Source organism: Eulemur rufifrons, chromosome 7, assembly GCF_041146395.1.
Source record: "Eulemur rufifrons isolate Redbay chromosome 7, OSU_ERuf_1, whole genome shotgun sequence".
Lineage (NCBI taxonomy): Eukaryota > Metazoa > Chordata > Mammalia > Primates > Lemuridae > Eulemur > Eulemur rufifrons.
Window position 1 is genome coordinate 161,127,308 of NC_090989.1, and position 17,328 is coordinate 161,144,635.

Consider the following 17,328-nt stretch of genomic DNA (forward strand, 5'->3'; position numbering starts at 1 on the left):
TGAATTTTGTCATAGGCTTTTTCTGCATCTATTGAGACGATCATGTAATTTTTATCCTTCATTTTGTTAATGTGTATCACATTAATTGATTTTTATAAGTTGAATCATCTTTGCATCCCAGGGTAAATCCCACTTAGTCCTGGTGTATGATGTGCTGTATTTATACCAATTCTTTGAGCCTCCACTTCAAATTTAGTGAGTCAGAATCCCAGGAGTGGGACGCTGACATTTTTAGCTTTAGAAGTCCCCCAGGTTTATGGGTATTATGATTGAGCTTGCCTTCCACAGGTTTCCTTCAACTAAAATGTAAGCTCCACAAAGTCAAGGATTTTTATATGTTTTTATACGTTTATATGTTCATTGCGATATTACCAGGTCCTAGAATAATGCCTTGCACCTAGTAGGTGTTCAATAAATGTACATTGAATGAATGAATGAATGAAGACACAGAAATGTATGCCTGCCCTTAAGGAGAATACAACCGCTTATAGGAGACAGATATACAAACCAACAAATAACTAATATCATTGCTAGATAATTCAAATGCCCAAGATATCAACAACCTGTGACTATAAAGATCTGTTTACTTTTAATAGCAAACAATGACAGTTGAAATTATTGCTGACTGAATTGTCAAAATTAGCTTTATCAAAGGGCATCCCAGCTATTTCTGGGAGCCTCCAGTGGAGTTTCTTATGTATCTACAAAACAGTCATCTGCAGAAACCCTAAGGCAGTGGTTTTCAAAGTGTGATTCCAGGACCAGCTGCATCAATATCACCTGGGAATTTGTTAGAACTGTAAATTCTAACGCCCCATCCCAGACCTCTGAATCAGAAACTCTGGGGGTGAGGCCCCGCAAGAGGTGTTTGAACAAGCCCTCCAGGAGAATATGATGCACATTGAGACCCCACGTCATAGGCCATTTACACTCTTTTTCTTCTCTTACACCAGCTTCCATTTGTTGTGCCACCAGAGAAGTTGCTTGATGAAGCCTTACTCATTGCCACTGTTCATCATAAACATGATGATACATGGCAAGGGTGCTAACTTCAGATGTTCCACAAATCCCAATACTTAAGGTGCCAGTGTTGCTTGCTCAGTGTTGTAATATAGAAGGAGCCAGAGTGTGTCTTCTCCAACTCAGCACCATTTTTATTTGAGTCATCTGACTCCAAATTAGTTCTGCTTGTGCTTAAAATCTTTCAAAGCTTCCCTTCTCTGTTTCTGGCCTTCACCTCTAATTGCAGGGGCTCAAACTCTGGATGGGGATCAGAAACCATAGTACCTTCTCCATTCTACTAAGCTCTCTTTCTAGCCCAAACCCCAAAATATTCCCTTTCTCCCAGAGTTACAAACGAAATTACTGTGTAGAACTAGGGGAACACAGAAGTATCATTAGGCAGAGGGAAACTAGCTGACTTTCAAAGAATTCTGTTCTTTATTTTACCTTCAATATAATTTTTTTTCAAGCTCAAATAGGCAAATACGGCAAGTAGTATATGTTGGGATGATGGCAGGGGGATGATTTTTCCCCAGTAATATTTCCTCCCATGTGGGGAGGCCTCAATTAATATAACACTCCTGATTTTTCTCCGTCCTTGTACTCACTCACTGTAAGACAGGGGAGGGGCCTATCTGACTGATAAATTTGGGGAAAATTAACCAGATAGGCTTTGCTTCTCCCTTTTCTCTCTTAGAAGTGAGCTTCCTGCAGGAAATTGAGTTTTCCTTTATTCCTCTGGGTGGATAAATCTTCTTAATTCTGGGTTCAGTAATATGAAACCACTTTGGTTATAGATATGTTACATCTTCCAGCCTAGCCTCTATCAATAATTAAGGTTATAATTTGGTTCTCATATGTTTAGATTTTTTTTCTCAATTAGTAAGAATTCAGGCAGGGAAATGAGTGCTATTTATTGTGACCCCTAAACTCCTCAATACCCTGTATAAAACTGTTTTAGATGGATATACCAAAAAGCATTATTAATATGCTAAAGCATCATTCCCCCAGAATTTAAGTTCCATGAAGGCAGATTTCTTTATGTGTCTATTTTGTTCTCATTGCCTTTATATCTAGTATCTAGGAGAGTGTCCAGCACACATATTTGTTGAAAGAATAAATAAATGATGTGAAAATAGATTTCTACTTTCGGGTCTTAATAAAAAATACTGTTGGGCATTGGTTTACAAAGTAAGATATATTCATTTCATTCAAAAAATATTTATTTTAATGTCTACTATATGGGAAGCAGAACAGAAACCATTGGGAATAAAATGATGAACAAGATAAGCATAATTTCTGTCTTGTAGGGTATGCTTAAAGTATAAAAAATTATTAAATAAAAATTTTACATTTCCATATTTGATCACTATAAAAATACATTTTAAAAGTTCCAAAAGATGAATATTACCAGTTCCTTTCCCTGGCATCCCTTGAAAAACTCAGGATCAGAAACTGGATCAGTGAGATATGACTGAAGGAGATTTAGCCGAAGACCCGTGGGAGGTTCATTAGTCATTTTTACTCCATTCTGTAGAATTGTTACTGGGAACTAAGACAAAATAAATAGAAAGCATTACACAAGGTAATAGGCTCAGGCTCTAAAAATCCACACACTAGTGGATTAAAAATATAGGTATAATGGAGAACTACAGAAATATTTTTAAAACCTCTTAAGGTTAAGCATCTAAAATTTGGTTAAGATATACAGTGTAACAGATAGCTAAATAAATGTACTGAACTCTACAGGAAAAAAACATACTTTTGGAGATGGATAGCTTGTGAGCCAAAGCCTAAAGGTTGAGCTACAGGTTTCAGAATTAAACTCTTCACATATTTTTTCCAACATGGGCATCCAAGAGACTGCAAGGTGACAATTCTGTAGACAAACCCAAGTTCCTTCTTCTACTGCAGCTCTTATCATTTTTGTTGCAACTGGTCCTTGTCCCTGACCCAGTGAAATAGCTTGAAACTTATTTCCAGACATAGATTTATCATTTGCAAATTTCAGCAGACCTATGAAGAGCACAAAAATATGGTCACACTACTTACTCTAAAATTATAAAATATGCCATATGTATAGGTGTTTTATCATAGAAAATTCTAGTTACCTTTCCCTATAAATACTAGATTTACTAACTGATTTGTAATCACATAAGAAATGGGTATTGAGCAAGATGTTTTATTTATAATTTCTTAAAAGTTTACAGTATAGTCACTTACTGGCCATAGGATCTGCTCCTGGAGATAGCACAAAAATTAAAGGAATGGTGCAATTTGAATCCAAGTAACTCTTTGTCAAATCAAATGGTGGAGGCTCTACAAACTTTTTCCCTAATTTGTCAGTTACATAATTTGTTATAGCTGGGGCTATCTATTGAAGAGAGAAGATATGATCGTTAGAGTAATTTTTATTTCACATAATAGATTTATTATTTAAAAAAAACAGGGAATAAAATTTGAGTCTAATGGTCAAGAAAAGCATGTAGCATATCATAAACAAAGCACTAATTTTTCTGATATATAACAATGTCTATAAATCGATAGGGCAAGACCAACAATCCAAAAGTGAAATGGGCAACGGAGATGAACTGTTTACAGAAAATGAAGTAGAAATAGATCTTAAACATATTAAAATATGCTCAACCTCATTCAGTATAGCAGAGACTACAAATTGTCCCACTTCTTTGTCTCTTTTTGGTAATAGAATCTTAAGTTTTCCCAACATTTCTTGCAGCTAATGTGGCCATGTGACTAAGTTTTGGCTGGAGGGATATACAAGTAGAAATTATATATGGAACTTCCAGATCATATTTTTATAAGGAAACTGTTTGCTTTCCACACTTTCTTTCCCTCTTCAACAGTGTTCACAGCCAGCTTCAATCTCGCTGATGAGGACCACACTGTAGGCATGAGAGAGACCACACTCAGAGCATGAGTTTCTGGATGATCTCAAGAACTGAGCTGTCCTGTCAGCCCTAATCATTTGCCTCTGGGCTGCTAGGAGAGAGAGAAATTAACTTCTATTTTATTTGAGCCACTGTATTTCAGATCTCTTTGTTACAGCACCTTAGTCTATACCCTAATACTCATAAAAAATATAAATTATAACTATACTTAGATATTTTTTACCTATCACAGTGTTATACAGATGAGCCAAAGATGGTCTGTGAGGCCATAATACCCAGATATTTGGTCAAATAGTCATCTACATGTTGCTGTGCAGGTATTTTTTAGATGAGATTAATATTTAACACATTAACTGCTGTGTGAGTTGTATTTAACTCTTACTAGTTTTGAGCCCAGGGCCTCGTGAAGCATATGTTACTCACACGTCTCTTCACATTGGGAGCCACGTGAACTATTTTTCAAGTTGCATATAACTCATGCACAGAAAACAATAAAAAATAACAAATTTTTCATTAAATTAGAAAGGATCATTTTGTTTTCAAAGTTTTTATTTTATTTTTGTAACAAAATACCATGGCCCCAAGGAAAAAATTTTTTTCTAGTGTGGCAGTCAATGTGTTAAATAAATAGACTTTGAGTAAAGCAGATTACTCTCCTCCATAATGTGGGTGGGCCTCATCCAATCAGTTGAAAACCTTAGGAGAAAAAGCCTGATTTCTGCTGAGAACGTGGAACTTTTGCTAGCAAACTGCTTTTGGACTTGATCTGCAACATTAATTCTTCCCTGGGATTCCAGCCTGCCAGCCTATTGTGCAGACTTGCCAGCCTCCACAATCACATGAGCCAATTCCTTTCTTTTCTTTTATTTCTTTTTTTTTTTTTTTTTTTTTTTTTTTTTTTGAGACAGAGTCTCGCTCTGTTACCCGGGCTAGAGTGAGTGCCATGGCGTCAGCCTAGCTCACAGCAACCTCAAATTCCTGGGCTTAAGCGATCCTCCTGCCTCAGCCTCCCAAGTAGCTGGGACTACAGGCATGCGCCACCATGCCCGGCTAATTTTTTCTATATATATTTTTAGTTGGCCAGATAATTTATTTCTATTTTTAGTAGCAACAGGGTCTCGCTCTTGCTCAGGCTGGTCCCGAACTCCTGACCTCGAGCGATCCACCCGCCTCAGCCTCCCAGAATGCTAGGATTACAGGCATGAGCCACCGCGCACGCACAGCCCAATTCCTTTCAATCAGTCAATAAATATCCCTCCACTTTTGTAATATTTCTCTAGAGAACCCTGAATAATATAAGCTCAATTCAATTTAGTTCAATTCAACTCAACTTAATTCATAGACATTTATTGAGCTTCTGCCATCTGCCAGGCATTGCTCTGAGTCCAGGAGATATAGAACAAAGTAAGACATGTACTTGAACCTTAAGAAAATCACAGTCTAGTGGGAGACCCCAACAAATAAGCAGACAATTATTATATAATCTAGTGGAGTAAGCGCTATGGTATGTAAGCATAGGCTTCCAAGCATGGCAGACAGAGCAATAACCCCACATGTAGTTTTTAACATTTCCGTTGCCCATCAGGGAGCCATTCTGTGGAGTGCAAATAGGCAGGTGTTTCCCAGATGCAAAGCTGTTCATTTCTCAGTTTTCCATGAACAAGGGAGGCTACTGGTGATAAAATAGTGAATAAAGCATTATTCTGGGCGTCAAGGAACTTATGTCTAGTGAGAGTGGAAGACAGATATATTAATATATACACACACACACAACTATCAGGTAGGAAGGAATGAGGTAAGTTTTAACAATAAACAAAGGTCTTTGGGAGTTAGAGTAAGGAGAATTATGCAGAAGTCAGCCTACTTATCTCACCTGTAGAAAGATTTTCATGCATGTTTGAACTAATAAAATTGTGACATGTACAAGATTTTCCACCATCTTCTGCTTTTAGCCAGGATGTAGTTATAGGGACCACATTTACCATCCCACCGTAAACAACTAAAAAATGGGCAAAATGAATGAAACAACAATTTTCGGACATTGGGCAATAGGTGGTACAAGACTGTGATCCCTGAGAAAAAGAAAACAAAGTGAACCCTTTTATTCTCTCAGCTTTCTTCTTGGAAATATGTTCTAGACTGTGGAACAGGGAGAGTGATGGAAAGCAGAGCAACACAGTGATGCTGAGGTGGGAAGACAGGAAAAAGAGTTCAAAGAGGCCAAGGCTGCTGGAAGTTGCAGAGTTCCAATTAAGAGAGAACTATTCAGAAAGTAAGTTCAGAAATCTGCCTAACAGGGCCTTTGAATCTTTGCTGAATACTATGGTGTGCATGCATGAGGCCAGAGAAAGAGCAATTGAGGAGCTGTGAGCCAGGGAACTCATTCAAGTTCTCAATAGCCACAGTAGACAGACCTTAGTGATCACTTGGGGCATTCAGTAAAAGGCCCCAGAAGGGTGGCACTTCAGTAGTGGCACTAAACTATGCCTTGAATAAGGGTTATTCTAGACCGGCCCTCACATCTAACAATTTTTTTTTTTTTTTTTTAGAGACAGAGTCTCACTCTGTCATCCAGGCTAGAGTGTAGTGGCCATCATACTTCACTGCAGCCTCAAGCAATCCTCCCACCTCAGCCTCCCAAAAGTAGCTAGGACTACAGGCATGCACCACTATACCGCCTAACAAATCTTAAAAATGATCTTCGAAAGGAACAATTCAAACTTAAGTAATTTAACTACATAGACACAAGGGCTGACAAACTTTCTATAGAGGGCCAGAGGGTAAATATTTTAGACTTTGTGGGACATACACAGTTTTTGCTGCATATTATTATTCTTTTTAAAACAATCCTTTAGAAATGTAAAAAAACATTCTCAGTTCATGAGCTGAAAAAAAGAGGTCATGGGCTGGATTTGGCCCACAGGTATTGTTTGTTGAACCCTGAACTAGCAGGACAAAATTCAACAATCTTCATAGAAAAATAACAAAATCCAATCCATCAACAATATAAAATTCTCAATGTCCAACAACCAAACATTACTGGACATGCCAAGAAGCAGGAAAATATAATTTATAATCAAGAGTAAAATCAGTCAATAGAAACAGATCCAGAAATGATGGAATTAACAGTCAAGGATTTAAAAATAGTTGTTGTAACTGTGTTCAAGTATTTAAAGGAAAATATGAACAGAGTGAAAAAAGAAAGAGAATATATAAAAAAAGAACCAAACAAAATTTCTAGAGATTAAATATGTAATTACTGAAATAAAAAACTAATTGGATGGGATTAATAGCAGATGAGATACTACAAAAGAAGAAATCAGCAAATATAACAACAGAAACTATCCAAACTGATGCACAGAAATACAAAAGATCAAAAAATAATTAACAGAGTATCAGTCACTTATGGCATAATATTATGCACTCTAATGTATATGTACTTGAAATCCTTCTTGGGGTGGCAAAAAATATTTAAAGAAATAATGACCAAAAATATTCCCAAATTGAGGAAAATAATAAACCCACAGACCCAAGGAGCTCAATGAACCCTAAGCAGGATAATCAACCCCTTCGAGTATCTGAAATGACAGTTAAAGAACCAAATGACAGCAACTTTAAAACTGATACTTCATAAGTGGCAAATTATCTTGGTCTCAAATAGAACACATTTGTCTTTTACCTTATCAGGTCTTAAGCACCGAAGAATTATTATTTTCTGTAGTTCATTTAGCCTCTTATCCATTGGTTCTGGAAATTTAGCATTGTGTGGCTCTTTACTGTTATAGAGTTCCTGCCATTCAGATATGTATTCACAAAAATGCGTCCTAATGGAAAAGAGTTTAATAGTTATTCTTTTCACCGGGAAAAATTTAAAAAGAGATTGTTGAACAAGGGGAAGAAACAAGACAACTATAGAACCATTTAAAAATCACTAGATTACAGAACAAATTTACCCATCACTATTCAAGGCTAAATCATCAAATTTGAACAATTACCTGAGTCCTTTAAAGGCAGGAAATTCACTTGCACGACAAATTTCCTCCCAGCTTTTATCTTGCAGCCAACTCGGATCAGGATTTTTCTCAGCACTCTTAAGACTTACTCCTCCAGTCAAAAGAAACATCAGTTCCTGGTAGTCAATCTCTTTCTTTGCCCTGTATGCCCCAAATAAGGACTGTTACAAAATTGTTGATTTTAAGACTGAATGACATCAACTTCTGCTTTTATATCCTGGATGGGATAACCAGGACTGTACTTACCGTCCTGCTGTAAACTATTAGAAAACTGGACAAAGTTAATGAAACTACTGTTTTTGGAAAGTGTACAATAGCCAGTGCAGGACCGTGGTCCTTGAGGGAAGAGAGATGAATAAGGTGACTCCTATGGTTGCCTCAGCTGTCTGCCTAGAGGCACCTTCCAGACTCCAGAGCAGACAGGTGATCAAAATGGGAGCTCAGCTGTATTGCTAAATTGAAGAGAGAAAGACTAGAGTTAAGGAAGTCTGAGGTGGCTGGACTTGGTGGGCAGAATACCAGAGAGGAGAGAGAGGAATGGAAAAGGAGCTCCAAACATCTGCTTAGGTGTTCTCTTGATTCTACTGATAAATACAGTCATGCATCACTTATTGATGGGGATATGTTCAAAGAAATGCATCATCAGGTGATTTCATCTAGATGGTATAGCGTACTGCACACCTAGGCTATATGGCATAGCCTGTTATTCCTAGGCTACAAACCTATACAGTATGTTACTGTACTGAATACTGTAGGCAATTGTAACATAATGTTAAGTATTAATATTTGTGTATCTAAACATATCTAAACATAGAAAAGAAAGTGTAAAAATACGGTATTATAATCTTATGGAACAATCACCACATATGCAGGTCATTTGAAATATTGTTATGTGGCACATGACTGTACTAAGGCATGCATGAATAGGGTAAAACTCTAGGAGTCCAAGCCAAGAATGTTTGAGGATCTGTAAAGTGAATAGCTCCCAGAGATCACACAGGACTGGGAGATATTATTTCATGCCAACAAGAATTGAGTCTTTGTTGAACACCTAAGGAATTCAGTGATGACATAAGAGGATCGCCTTAGTAGTGAAGCTAACATAGCAATAGACTAAAGGCTACTCTAGGCCGGGCGCGGTGGCTCACGCCTGTAATCCTAGCACTCTGGGAGGCCGAGGTGGGCGGATCGTTTGAGCTCAGGAGTTCGAGACCAGCCTGAGCAAGAGTGAGACCCCATCTCTACTAAAAATAGAAAGAAATTATATGGACAGCTAAAAATATATATAGAAAAAGTTAGCCGGGCATGGTGGTGCATGCCTGTAGTCCCAGCTACTCGGGAGGCTGAGACAGGAGGATTGCTTAAGCCCAGGAGTTTGAGGTTGCTGTGAGCTAGGCTGACGCCACGGCACTCACTCCAGCCTGGGCAACAGAGTGAGACTCTGTCTCAAAAAAAAAAAAAAAAAAAAAAAAAAGGCTACTCTAAAACTGCCATAAGAAAGCTTAAACACAAGTCTTGAAAAGATCAAGCTAATACAGTAGTAGTTTAACTGCCTGAAAAAGTGAAATCTAAAGCTCTTTAAAGGAATACAAAATTTCAAGCATTTACCAATATAAAATTCACAATGTCCATAACCAGCAGAAAAAACAGTCAACAGATAGACATAGAAGTGAAAGAGATAATACAATTAGCAGACAAGACTGTTAAAAGAGTTATTTATAAAATGCTGAAGGAGTTAAAGCAAAACATGACATAATGAAGAGAGAAATAGACAACATTAAAAAGACCAAATGCAACTTCTAAAGATAAAAAATATGAAAACTGAGATAAAAATTTACTGATTTCTTTTTCAGGTGTACAGAAATTGAAATGATTCATACAAATAGACCTACACTAAAAGGAAACGTTAAAGGAAGTTTCAGGTAGATGGAAATCTAGATATACACAAAAGAATAAAGAGCACCAGAAATGGTAACTATATGGGTAAACATAAAAGACTTTTTTCTTATTATTTAGGTCCCTGTTAAAGGGACAATTGACTATTTAGAGCTAAGTAATGACAATGCTCTGGAGTTTATAACACTTTTGTAATAAGTAAAATATACAACAAAAATAAAACAAGGCTGGGGGGAAAATGGAAAGATGTTGTAAGTTCTTATACTTCATATATGTATAAAGTAGTATAATTTTATCATACTTCTTATACTTCACATATATATGAAAGACGAGAAGTATACTTACAGCATACTATCAAAGTATAATAAAATTACACTTCTTATACTATATATATAAGATGGTATAATTTTAACTGAAGATAGACTGTGATAAGTTAAAAACGTATACTATAACCATAAAGAAATCACTAAAACAATAGAACAAGAAATTATAGCTAATAAATCAACAAAAGAGAAAAATTGGAATCATAGAAAATACTCAATTCAAAGAAAAGCAGAAAATGAGAAAATGTGGAATAAAAAACAGGCAAAACAGAAAAAACAAATTGTAAGATGGTAGATTTAAAAGGAGCATATCTATTATCACATTAAATGTAAATCGTTTAATCAATCTCATTAAAAGGCAGTGATTATAAGCTTGGATAAAACAAGCAAGACAATTACATTCTGGAGAAACATAGTATAATATGAAAAATACAAATAAGTTAGAAGTAAAAGGATAGAAAAATATATACCATGTTAACACTAATCAAAAGAAAGCTGGAGGGGCTAAAATAATATTAGAAAAAGGAGGTTTCAGAGCAAAAGATATTACTAGGTACAAAAAGGGTCTAGTCAATTTATCAAGAGGACATAATAATCCTAAAGATTTATACATCTATTAATAATAACAGAGCACCATAACACAAACCAAAATTGATAGAACTGCAAAGAGAAATCCCTATAATTAGAGATTTGAACACTTCAATAATTGATTGAAAAAGTAGAAAATCAATAAGGATATAGGAGACTTATAGACCAGCATGACCTACTTGACATTTATAGCACATTACACCTCAAAACACCAAAATATACATTCTTTCAAGAGCACACAGAAAACTTACAAAGATAGACCATATTCTTGGCTATACAAATAAGTCTCATTCGTAAAATTTCTAGAATAGACAAACTATGAGACAGAAAGCAGATTGGTGGTCACCTGGGACTGGGAGTGGGAGCAGAAACTGGCTAAATGGGTACAAGGTAACTTTTTGAGGTAATGGAAATGTTCTAAAATTGGATTTTGGTGATGGTTGCTCAACTGGATAAATGTACTAAAAGTCACCTAACTGTATTCTTACAATGAGTGGATTACATGGTATGTAAATTATACCTCAACAAAGCTGAACAAAAAGAATAAAGGAGAACTCTATCAAGTGACTTCCACTGTATATTATTAATAGAAAAAATGCAAAAGAGCATCTACAGTGTATTATCTTTGTGGAAGGAAGGAAAATAAGAAAAATATACATGTATTTCCATATTTTTACAATATTTAATTTTAAAATTAAATGGATGGATTTAGTAGCAGATTAGATACACCTGAGAGAGAATTATTGAACTAGAAGAATAAAGCTTTGAGAGTCAAAGGGACAGAAATTATAGAAGAGAGGATGAGAGACATAGGGAATACATGAGAAAGTCTAAAATATGTGTAACTAGAAAAGAGAAGGAGAATGAAGCAGAAGGAACATTTGAAAAAATTATAACTATTTTCCAGAACAGTTGATATTAAGTCACAGATTCAAGAATGCCTATGAATCCCAAGCAGGATAAATCAAAAGAAAAATACACTATTAGAAGTTAGTATGATGGTTACCTCTGGGGAGGAAGCAGAGACTAGCAGAGATTGAGAAAGAGTACAAAGGGGGCTCTGGGGATACTGGTACTTTCTATTTCTTGGTTAGTTAATAATTATATGGGCTTATTCATTATAATCTTTCATCAAATTGACACGTAGGCTTTGATTATTTTTCTGTATGTATGTTATACGTCAATTAAAAAGAGTATTAAAGTGCATCTAAGCATATAATACTAACACCTCTAAAAACTAAGGAAAAAAGATAAAACTTTAAAAACAACCTAAGATAAAAGACACCTTATTTTCGTAAGAAGAACTCAAAACAACGGAAGCTAGAGAACAATGAATAGTTCCAAAGTGCCTAAAGCAAATTCTTTTTTTGAGACAATTGGTCTCACTCTGTCCCCCAGGCTAGAGTGCAGTGGCATCATCATAGCTCACTGCAACCTCAAACTCCTGGCCTCAAGCGATCCTCCCATCTCAGCCTCCCAGAGTGCTAGGATTACAGGCATGAGCCACCACGGCCGGCCAAAAGCAGCTTCTATACCTAGCAAAAATACACTTGAAGAATGAATGCAAAATAAAGATATTTTCACGCATGAGAAATAAGAGAATTCATGACCAGTAGATACATGTTAGTACTAAATGAAAGACTAAAAAGCATTTTTCAGGCAGAACAAAACAGATTTTACATGGAAACTTGAAGAAAGGAATGAATAGCAGCAAGAAAAGGTAAATAGGTGGGTAAATTTAAATGAAGATTTATTTTATAAATAATAAATATAGAGTTTAAACTATAGAGAATATTAAAATAGATGGCAACAATAGCAAATAAACTAGAACGGGGAGTGTTATATAAATTTTAAAAATCAAATAAACATCAATACACTAATACTATTGTGGAAGCCATTGTTATTGGTGAAATACACAAGTAAAATCGTAAATTAAGCAAAGCCTTCTCCGAGAAGCCATATTTACAGGTTAGATTTTCCAAGTAGGTTTTTAAAATAAGTAAATTAAGAAAAGGCAAGTAACTTACAGAAGAAGGTTGGCGCACAATAAAAAGGAAAATAACAGCTTGTCCTTCTCAAATAGTGATCGGCATATGTTACAATATAAATTGTATGTGAAGTGGTCATTTAGATATCGTAGGCGCTTTTCCAAAATTTTGGATTTGTTACTAAAAGGTTAAAAAAAAAAGAAAAATATATCGTCAAACAAAACTAAGAAAAATAAGTAACATGACTTAACAGAAAACCTAACCCAAGTAAATTTTGAATACAGTATTTTATGTCCAAAAACAAATAAAAAACTTCAAATTTTTCTGAGAACAGATGCATTCAATTCTCTTGGGTATACACCCAGAGTGGAATTGCTGGATCATATGGCAAACCTATGTTTAATATTTTGAGGAACTTTCAAAGTGGCTACACTATTTTAAAATCCCACCAACGGTTGTATGAAGGTTCCAATTACTCCATATCCTTGCCAAAACCTGTTTATTGACATTTATGTCAATTCTTCAGTTTGAATTTCCTCCATCATGTGGGTTGTGTAAATTCAAATTCCAAATCCCAACTGGGAAAGTTTAGGGATTGCAATTACTTAAGAGAGAGTGTTGTACCAAGAACCTACATAAAAAGAAATTTCTTATAGTACACATGATAGGCTCAAATCTTATTTTTATTTTACTTAACAAGTACAGCAGTTAACTAAGTACCAGACATTGTTATAAGCACTTTACAAATATTATCTTATTTAATTCTCATAATAACCCTAAAAGGTAGGTACTATTATTATCCCTATTTTATAGATAAGGAAAACTGAGGCAATTACCAAAAGGTGAAGTGACTTGCCTGTAGTCATGTAGCTAGTATGTGGCAGAACTGAGACATAATCCCCAACTCTAGACTGACTCCAAAATCTATGTCTATTCATTAATTGATTAAAGTGAAAATATCTAGCAAACTATTACAAATGTGGGACTGAAACCTTTTAGGGACTTGAAGCCTGTAGAAAGATAAACTAGAGTTGCCAGCAAAATAGTCCTGTGCCTTACTGAATATTTAAAATAGAGGAATAAAAAGAACTGAAGCTAATCCTTCTAAGCCTAAATCTTGAGTAGGAGTGAAACAACTTAAAATAGAGAGAAGGCTTTAATTCTTTTCTTTCTTCCCTTCCTTATTTCTTTTCACTTTTACATATTTTAATATTCCATAATGAATACATATTATATAAATAATAAGAAAAAAGGTTATATTTTTTAAAAGGAAGGGATTGTGAAAATCCAACCTAGGGAAGACGAATGAAGGTAGAGAGTGTTTACCTGTCATGAATAGAGTTGATATAAAGGTTCACAAACCAAGTGAGAGAGTACTGGTACATGGGATCAATGTTAGCCAGATCTGCAATGCTAAAGAATAATACCGACGAATGTTTAGCGATGGGCCTATAGCCTTCTCGAGACTCTGCTATTTTGATTTCTGTTTTTTCCGCAATCTAGGTGAAGAGAAAAGGCAAGATTACAAGACAAGGAGTGTATTTTAACTATGTACTTTTCATATAATTACGTTTAAATTAAAAAATACCCTCTAACTCAATGACAAAATTATATAAACCTAATTTAAGCAGTTTACAAGAGAGGGCTTTATCATACTAAAAAGGAAGGAAGGTAGGAAGGAAGGAAGGAAGGAGGGGAGGGAGGGAGGGAGGGAAAGGGGGAAAGGGAAAGAATCAGGGATCAAGGAAAGGGAAGGAGAGATACAGGGAACAAGAGAGGAAAAAAGAAAAAAAAATAAACCCTTAAGCTTTACAGATGAAAGGTTTAACCACTGACCATCTCTTTCTTATTTGAGAAATACCAGAGCTGTTAATTTTGGCTTATTCTTTGCCTCTGACATGTGTCTACTGTAGTCATTCAACCCATTTTACTTTAATAGGTAAGAGAGAGGGAAGGGAGAGGAAGAGAGAGCGGGAGAGCAAGTGTGCACGTATATATGCTTAAGGTGTTAACACATGTGCCAGAAGCCAGCCCAAAGTCCAGCAAAGTAGGTACTCAAAATTATTTGTTGGCTGATGATTTTACATATAAGAATACTTTTTTCCCCCAACTAGTTTCTCAGATGTTTAACTTTTCTAACTTGATAGGACTGTAGATATTCAACCCAAAAAGAAAAATTTTCTCCAATATAATAGCTCTTCAACTGACAACTCAATCTGATAGGTTGACATTCTATAGGCAAAATATTTCAAGCACTGTTCCAAGTCACTCTCCCTCCTTTGGTAATGCTATCTACAGACTCTGATGAATGAGTATGCCTACGTAGTCATATTTATATTGAATCCTATTTGTAGCTGATTCAATCAGGAGGCAGGGATGATCCAAGATAAGCTAATCAAAATTTTCCCTGGAGAATTAAAGCTTTAAGGGCCTCAGAAACTGAAGTCAGGTGGTATTGGGCATTAGTGCTAAAAGAGAGTGGGACCTTTTCTACATTTTGGTTTCTACATGCTAGATGAGTGTATGAAGGAACAAATACAAAAGTTTTACAGAAGAAATTGGTCCTCAGATGAAATAGAGAGAAGCACAGAAGGACCACAGAGCCCCAGAAATAGGAGGAAAGACAGAAAGCACAGAAATTTAATGTTTTCCATTAATCCTTGAAGCTTGGATGTACATCCTGTAATTGGGAAAATAAAATATTCCCTTGTGTCTTTGTATTTTTAACTAATTTGAGTGGATTTCTGTTCCTTGCCAACAAATTTTCCTCAAAATTATATTGTATAACCATAAATGAATGAAAAGTAAATTTTCAACCTGTCTCAACTATAAATAAGTAAAACAGTTATCAACAATGGGAACTAATGATATTTTACATAAAAAAGCATAATTTTAGTATTCCCATTTAAACTTTCTGTTATTTAAGCCTTGATTTTTCATCTCAAAGGCCATTTTGCCACCAATAGCAAGAGTAAGCAAAAACAAACAGCAAATATTATTATTTTTAAAGAGTAAATAACAATTTAATCATGTTCCATGGCTTGATCTACAGTATATTTATAAACAATGTTTGCCAAACTTGGATCCTTCGTATGAAACGCTAGACTTGAGAAATAAATATAAATACATTTTAAAATTATTTACAACGAATGGCCTAAAATCAAAGAACAAGACATTTTCCAAGAAATAAACACTGAGAGTATTTGTTAAGATGTTAAAAGAGCATAATTCATTGTTAGTAAAAATTCTGTGGTCTATGATATTTATAAATATTATATTTTCTAAGAATCAAAAAGACTAAACTTCAGTCAGGAAACCAATGGAGTTGGGGGTAGGGATAATCTTTGAAATCTAAAGAACAAATGCTTACAATTTTATTTGTGTTTGTTTAATCTTGTGGGTTGGGATAAAAGGGAAAAACAGGCTTTAGATTATGTGGGGGAGCCTTCCTCTTAAGATGGTTTTTCCTACATTAGGTGGGTGGAGGAAAGGTAGAAGAATAGAAGTCAGGGCCAGATACAGAGTATATTTTGGATCAAAATGTATAATAAATTTAAAACTATGTTTGTAATGATTGATGGGATTGTAATGATTGATGGGACCCAGTCAGAAAGATATGATTTATTAAATTTCTCTCTCTCATTGTAAGATAAAGTCCTTGAACCAATAAACACTTATATATCTCCCTTTCTCCTTGAGTCTTTTTTTTTTTTTTTTTGAGACAGATTCTTGCCCTGTTGCCCCGGGTACAGTACTACGTCATGATCATAGCTCACTGCAACCTCAAACTCCTGGGCTCAAGCGATCCTCCTGCCTCAGCCTCCCTAGTAGCTAGGACTGCAGGTGTGCACCACCAGAGCCAGCTAATTTATTCTACTTTTGTAGAGATGGGATCTCGCTCTTGTTCAGGCTGGTCTCAAACTCCTGACCTCAAGTGATCCTCCCTCCTGGGCCTCTCAGAGTGCTAGGATTCCAGGCATGAGCCACGTGTCCAGCCACTCCTTGAGTCTTTTTTTTTTTTTTGAAACAGAGTCTCACTTTGTTGCCCAGGCTAGAGTGCCGTGGCATCAGCCTAGCTCACAGCAACCTCAAACTCCTGGGCTTAAGCAATCCCTATGCCTCAGCCTTCCAAGTAGCTGGGACTACAGGCATGCGCCACCACGCCCGGCTAATTTTTTCTCTATATATTTTTAGTTGTCCATATAATTTCTTTCTATTTTTAGTAGAGACGGGGTCTCGCTCTTGCTCAGGCTGGTTTCGAACTCCTGACCTCAAGTGATCCTCCCGCCTCGGCCTCCCAGAATGCTAGAATTACAGGCGTGAGCCACCGCGCCCGGCCGTCTCCTTGAGTCTTAATAGGAAATAAGCCAAGGCTGGGTGTGGTGGCTGCGGGGTGACCCCCGTAGTCTCAGCCACTCAGGAGGCTGAACCAGGAAGATCACTTGATCCTGGGAATTTGAAGTTGCAATAAGCTATGATCGCACCACTGCACTCTAGCCTGGGTGACAGAGCGAGACATTGTCTCTTAAAAAAAACATAGGAAATAAGTCAATAAATGCTCCTTATTCTCTCTCCTTTGAAAACCAGTATGCTGAGGGGACAATGAGAA

General features: G+C 36.0%; 1 protein-coding gene across 1 annotated transcript in view; it reads right to left on the reverse strand.

The window, feature by feature from the left end:
- DNAH12 (dynein axonemal heavy chain 12) overlaps nt 1-17,328 on the reverse strand; it is a 162,454-nt gene that overhangs the window by 17,140 nt on the left and 127,986 nt on the right. The window contains exons 58-64 of the mRNA XM_069473730.1: nt 14,046-14,218; nt 12,759-12,899; nt 7,907-8,065; nt 7,591-7,735; nt 3,226-3,376; nt 2,765-3,018; nt 2,414-2,554 (exon numbers count right to left, since the gene is read on the reverse strand). Of these exons, the coding sequence (XP_069329831.1) occupies nt 2,414-2,554; nt 2,765-3,018; nt 3,226-3,376; nt 7,591-7,735; nt 7,907-8,065; nt 12,759-12,899; nt 14,046-14,218 (1,164 nt within the window). The remainder of the gene's footprint in view (nt 1-2,413; nt 2,555-2,764; nt 3,019-3,225; nt 3,377-7,590; nt 7,736-7,906; nt 8,066-12,758; nt 12,900-14,045; nt 14,219-17,328) is intronic.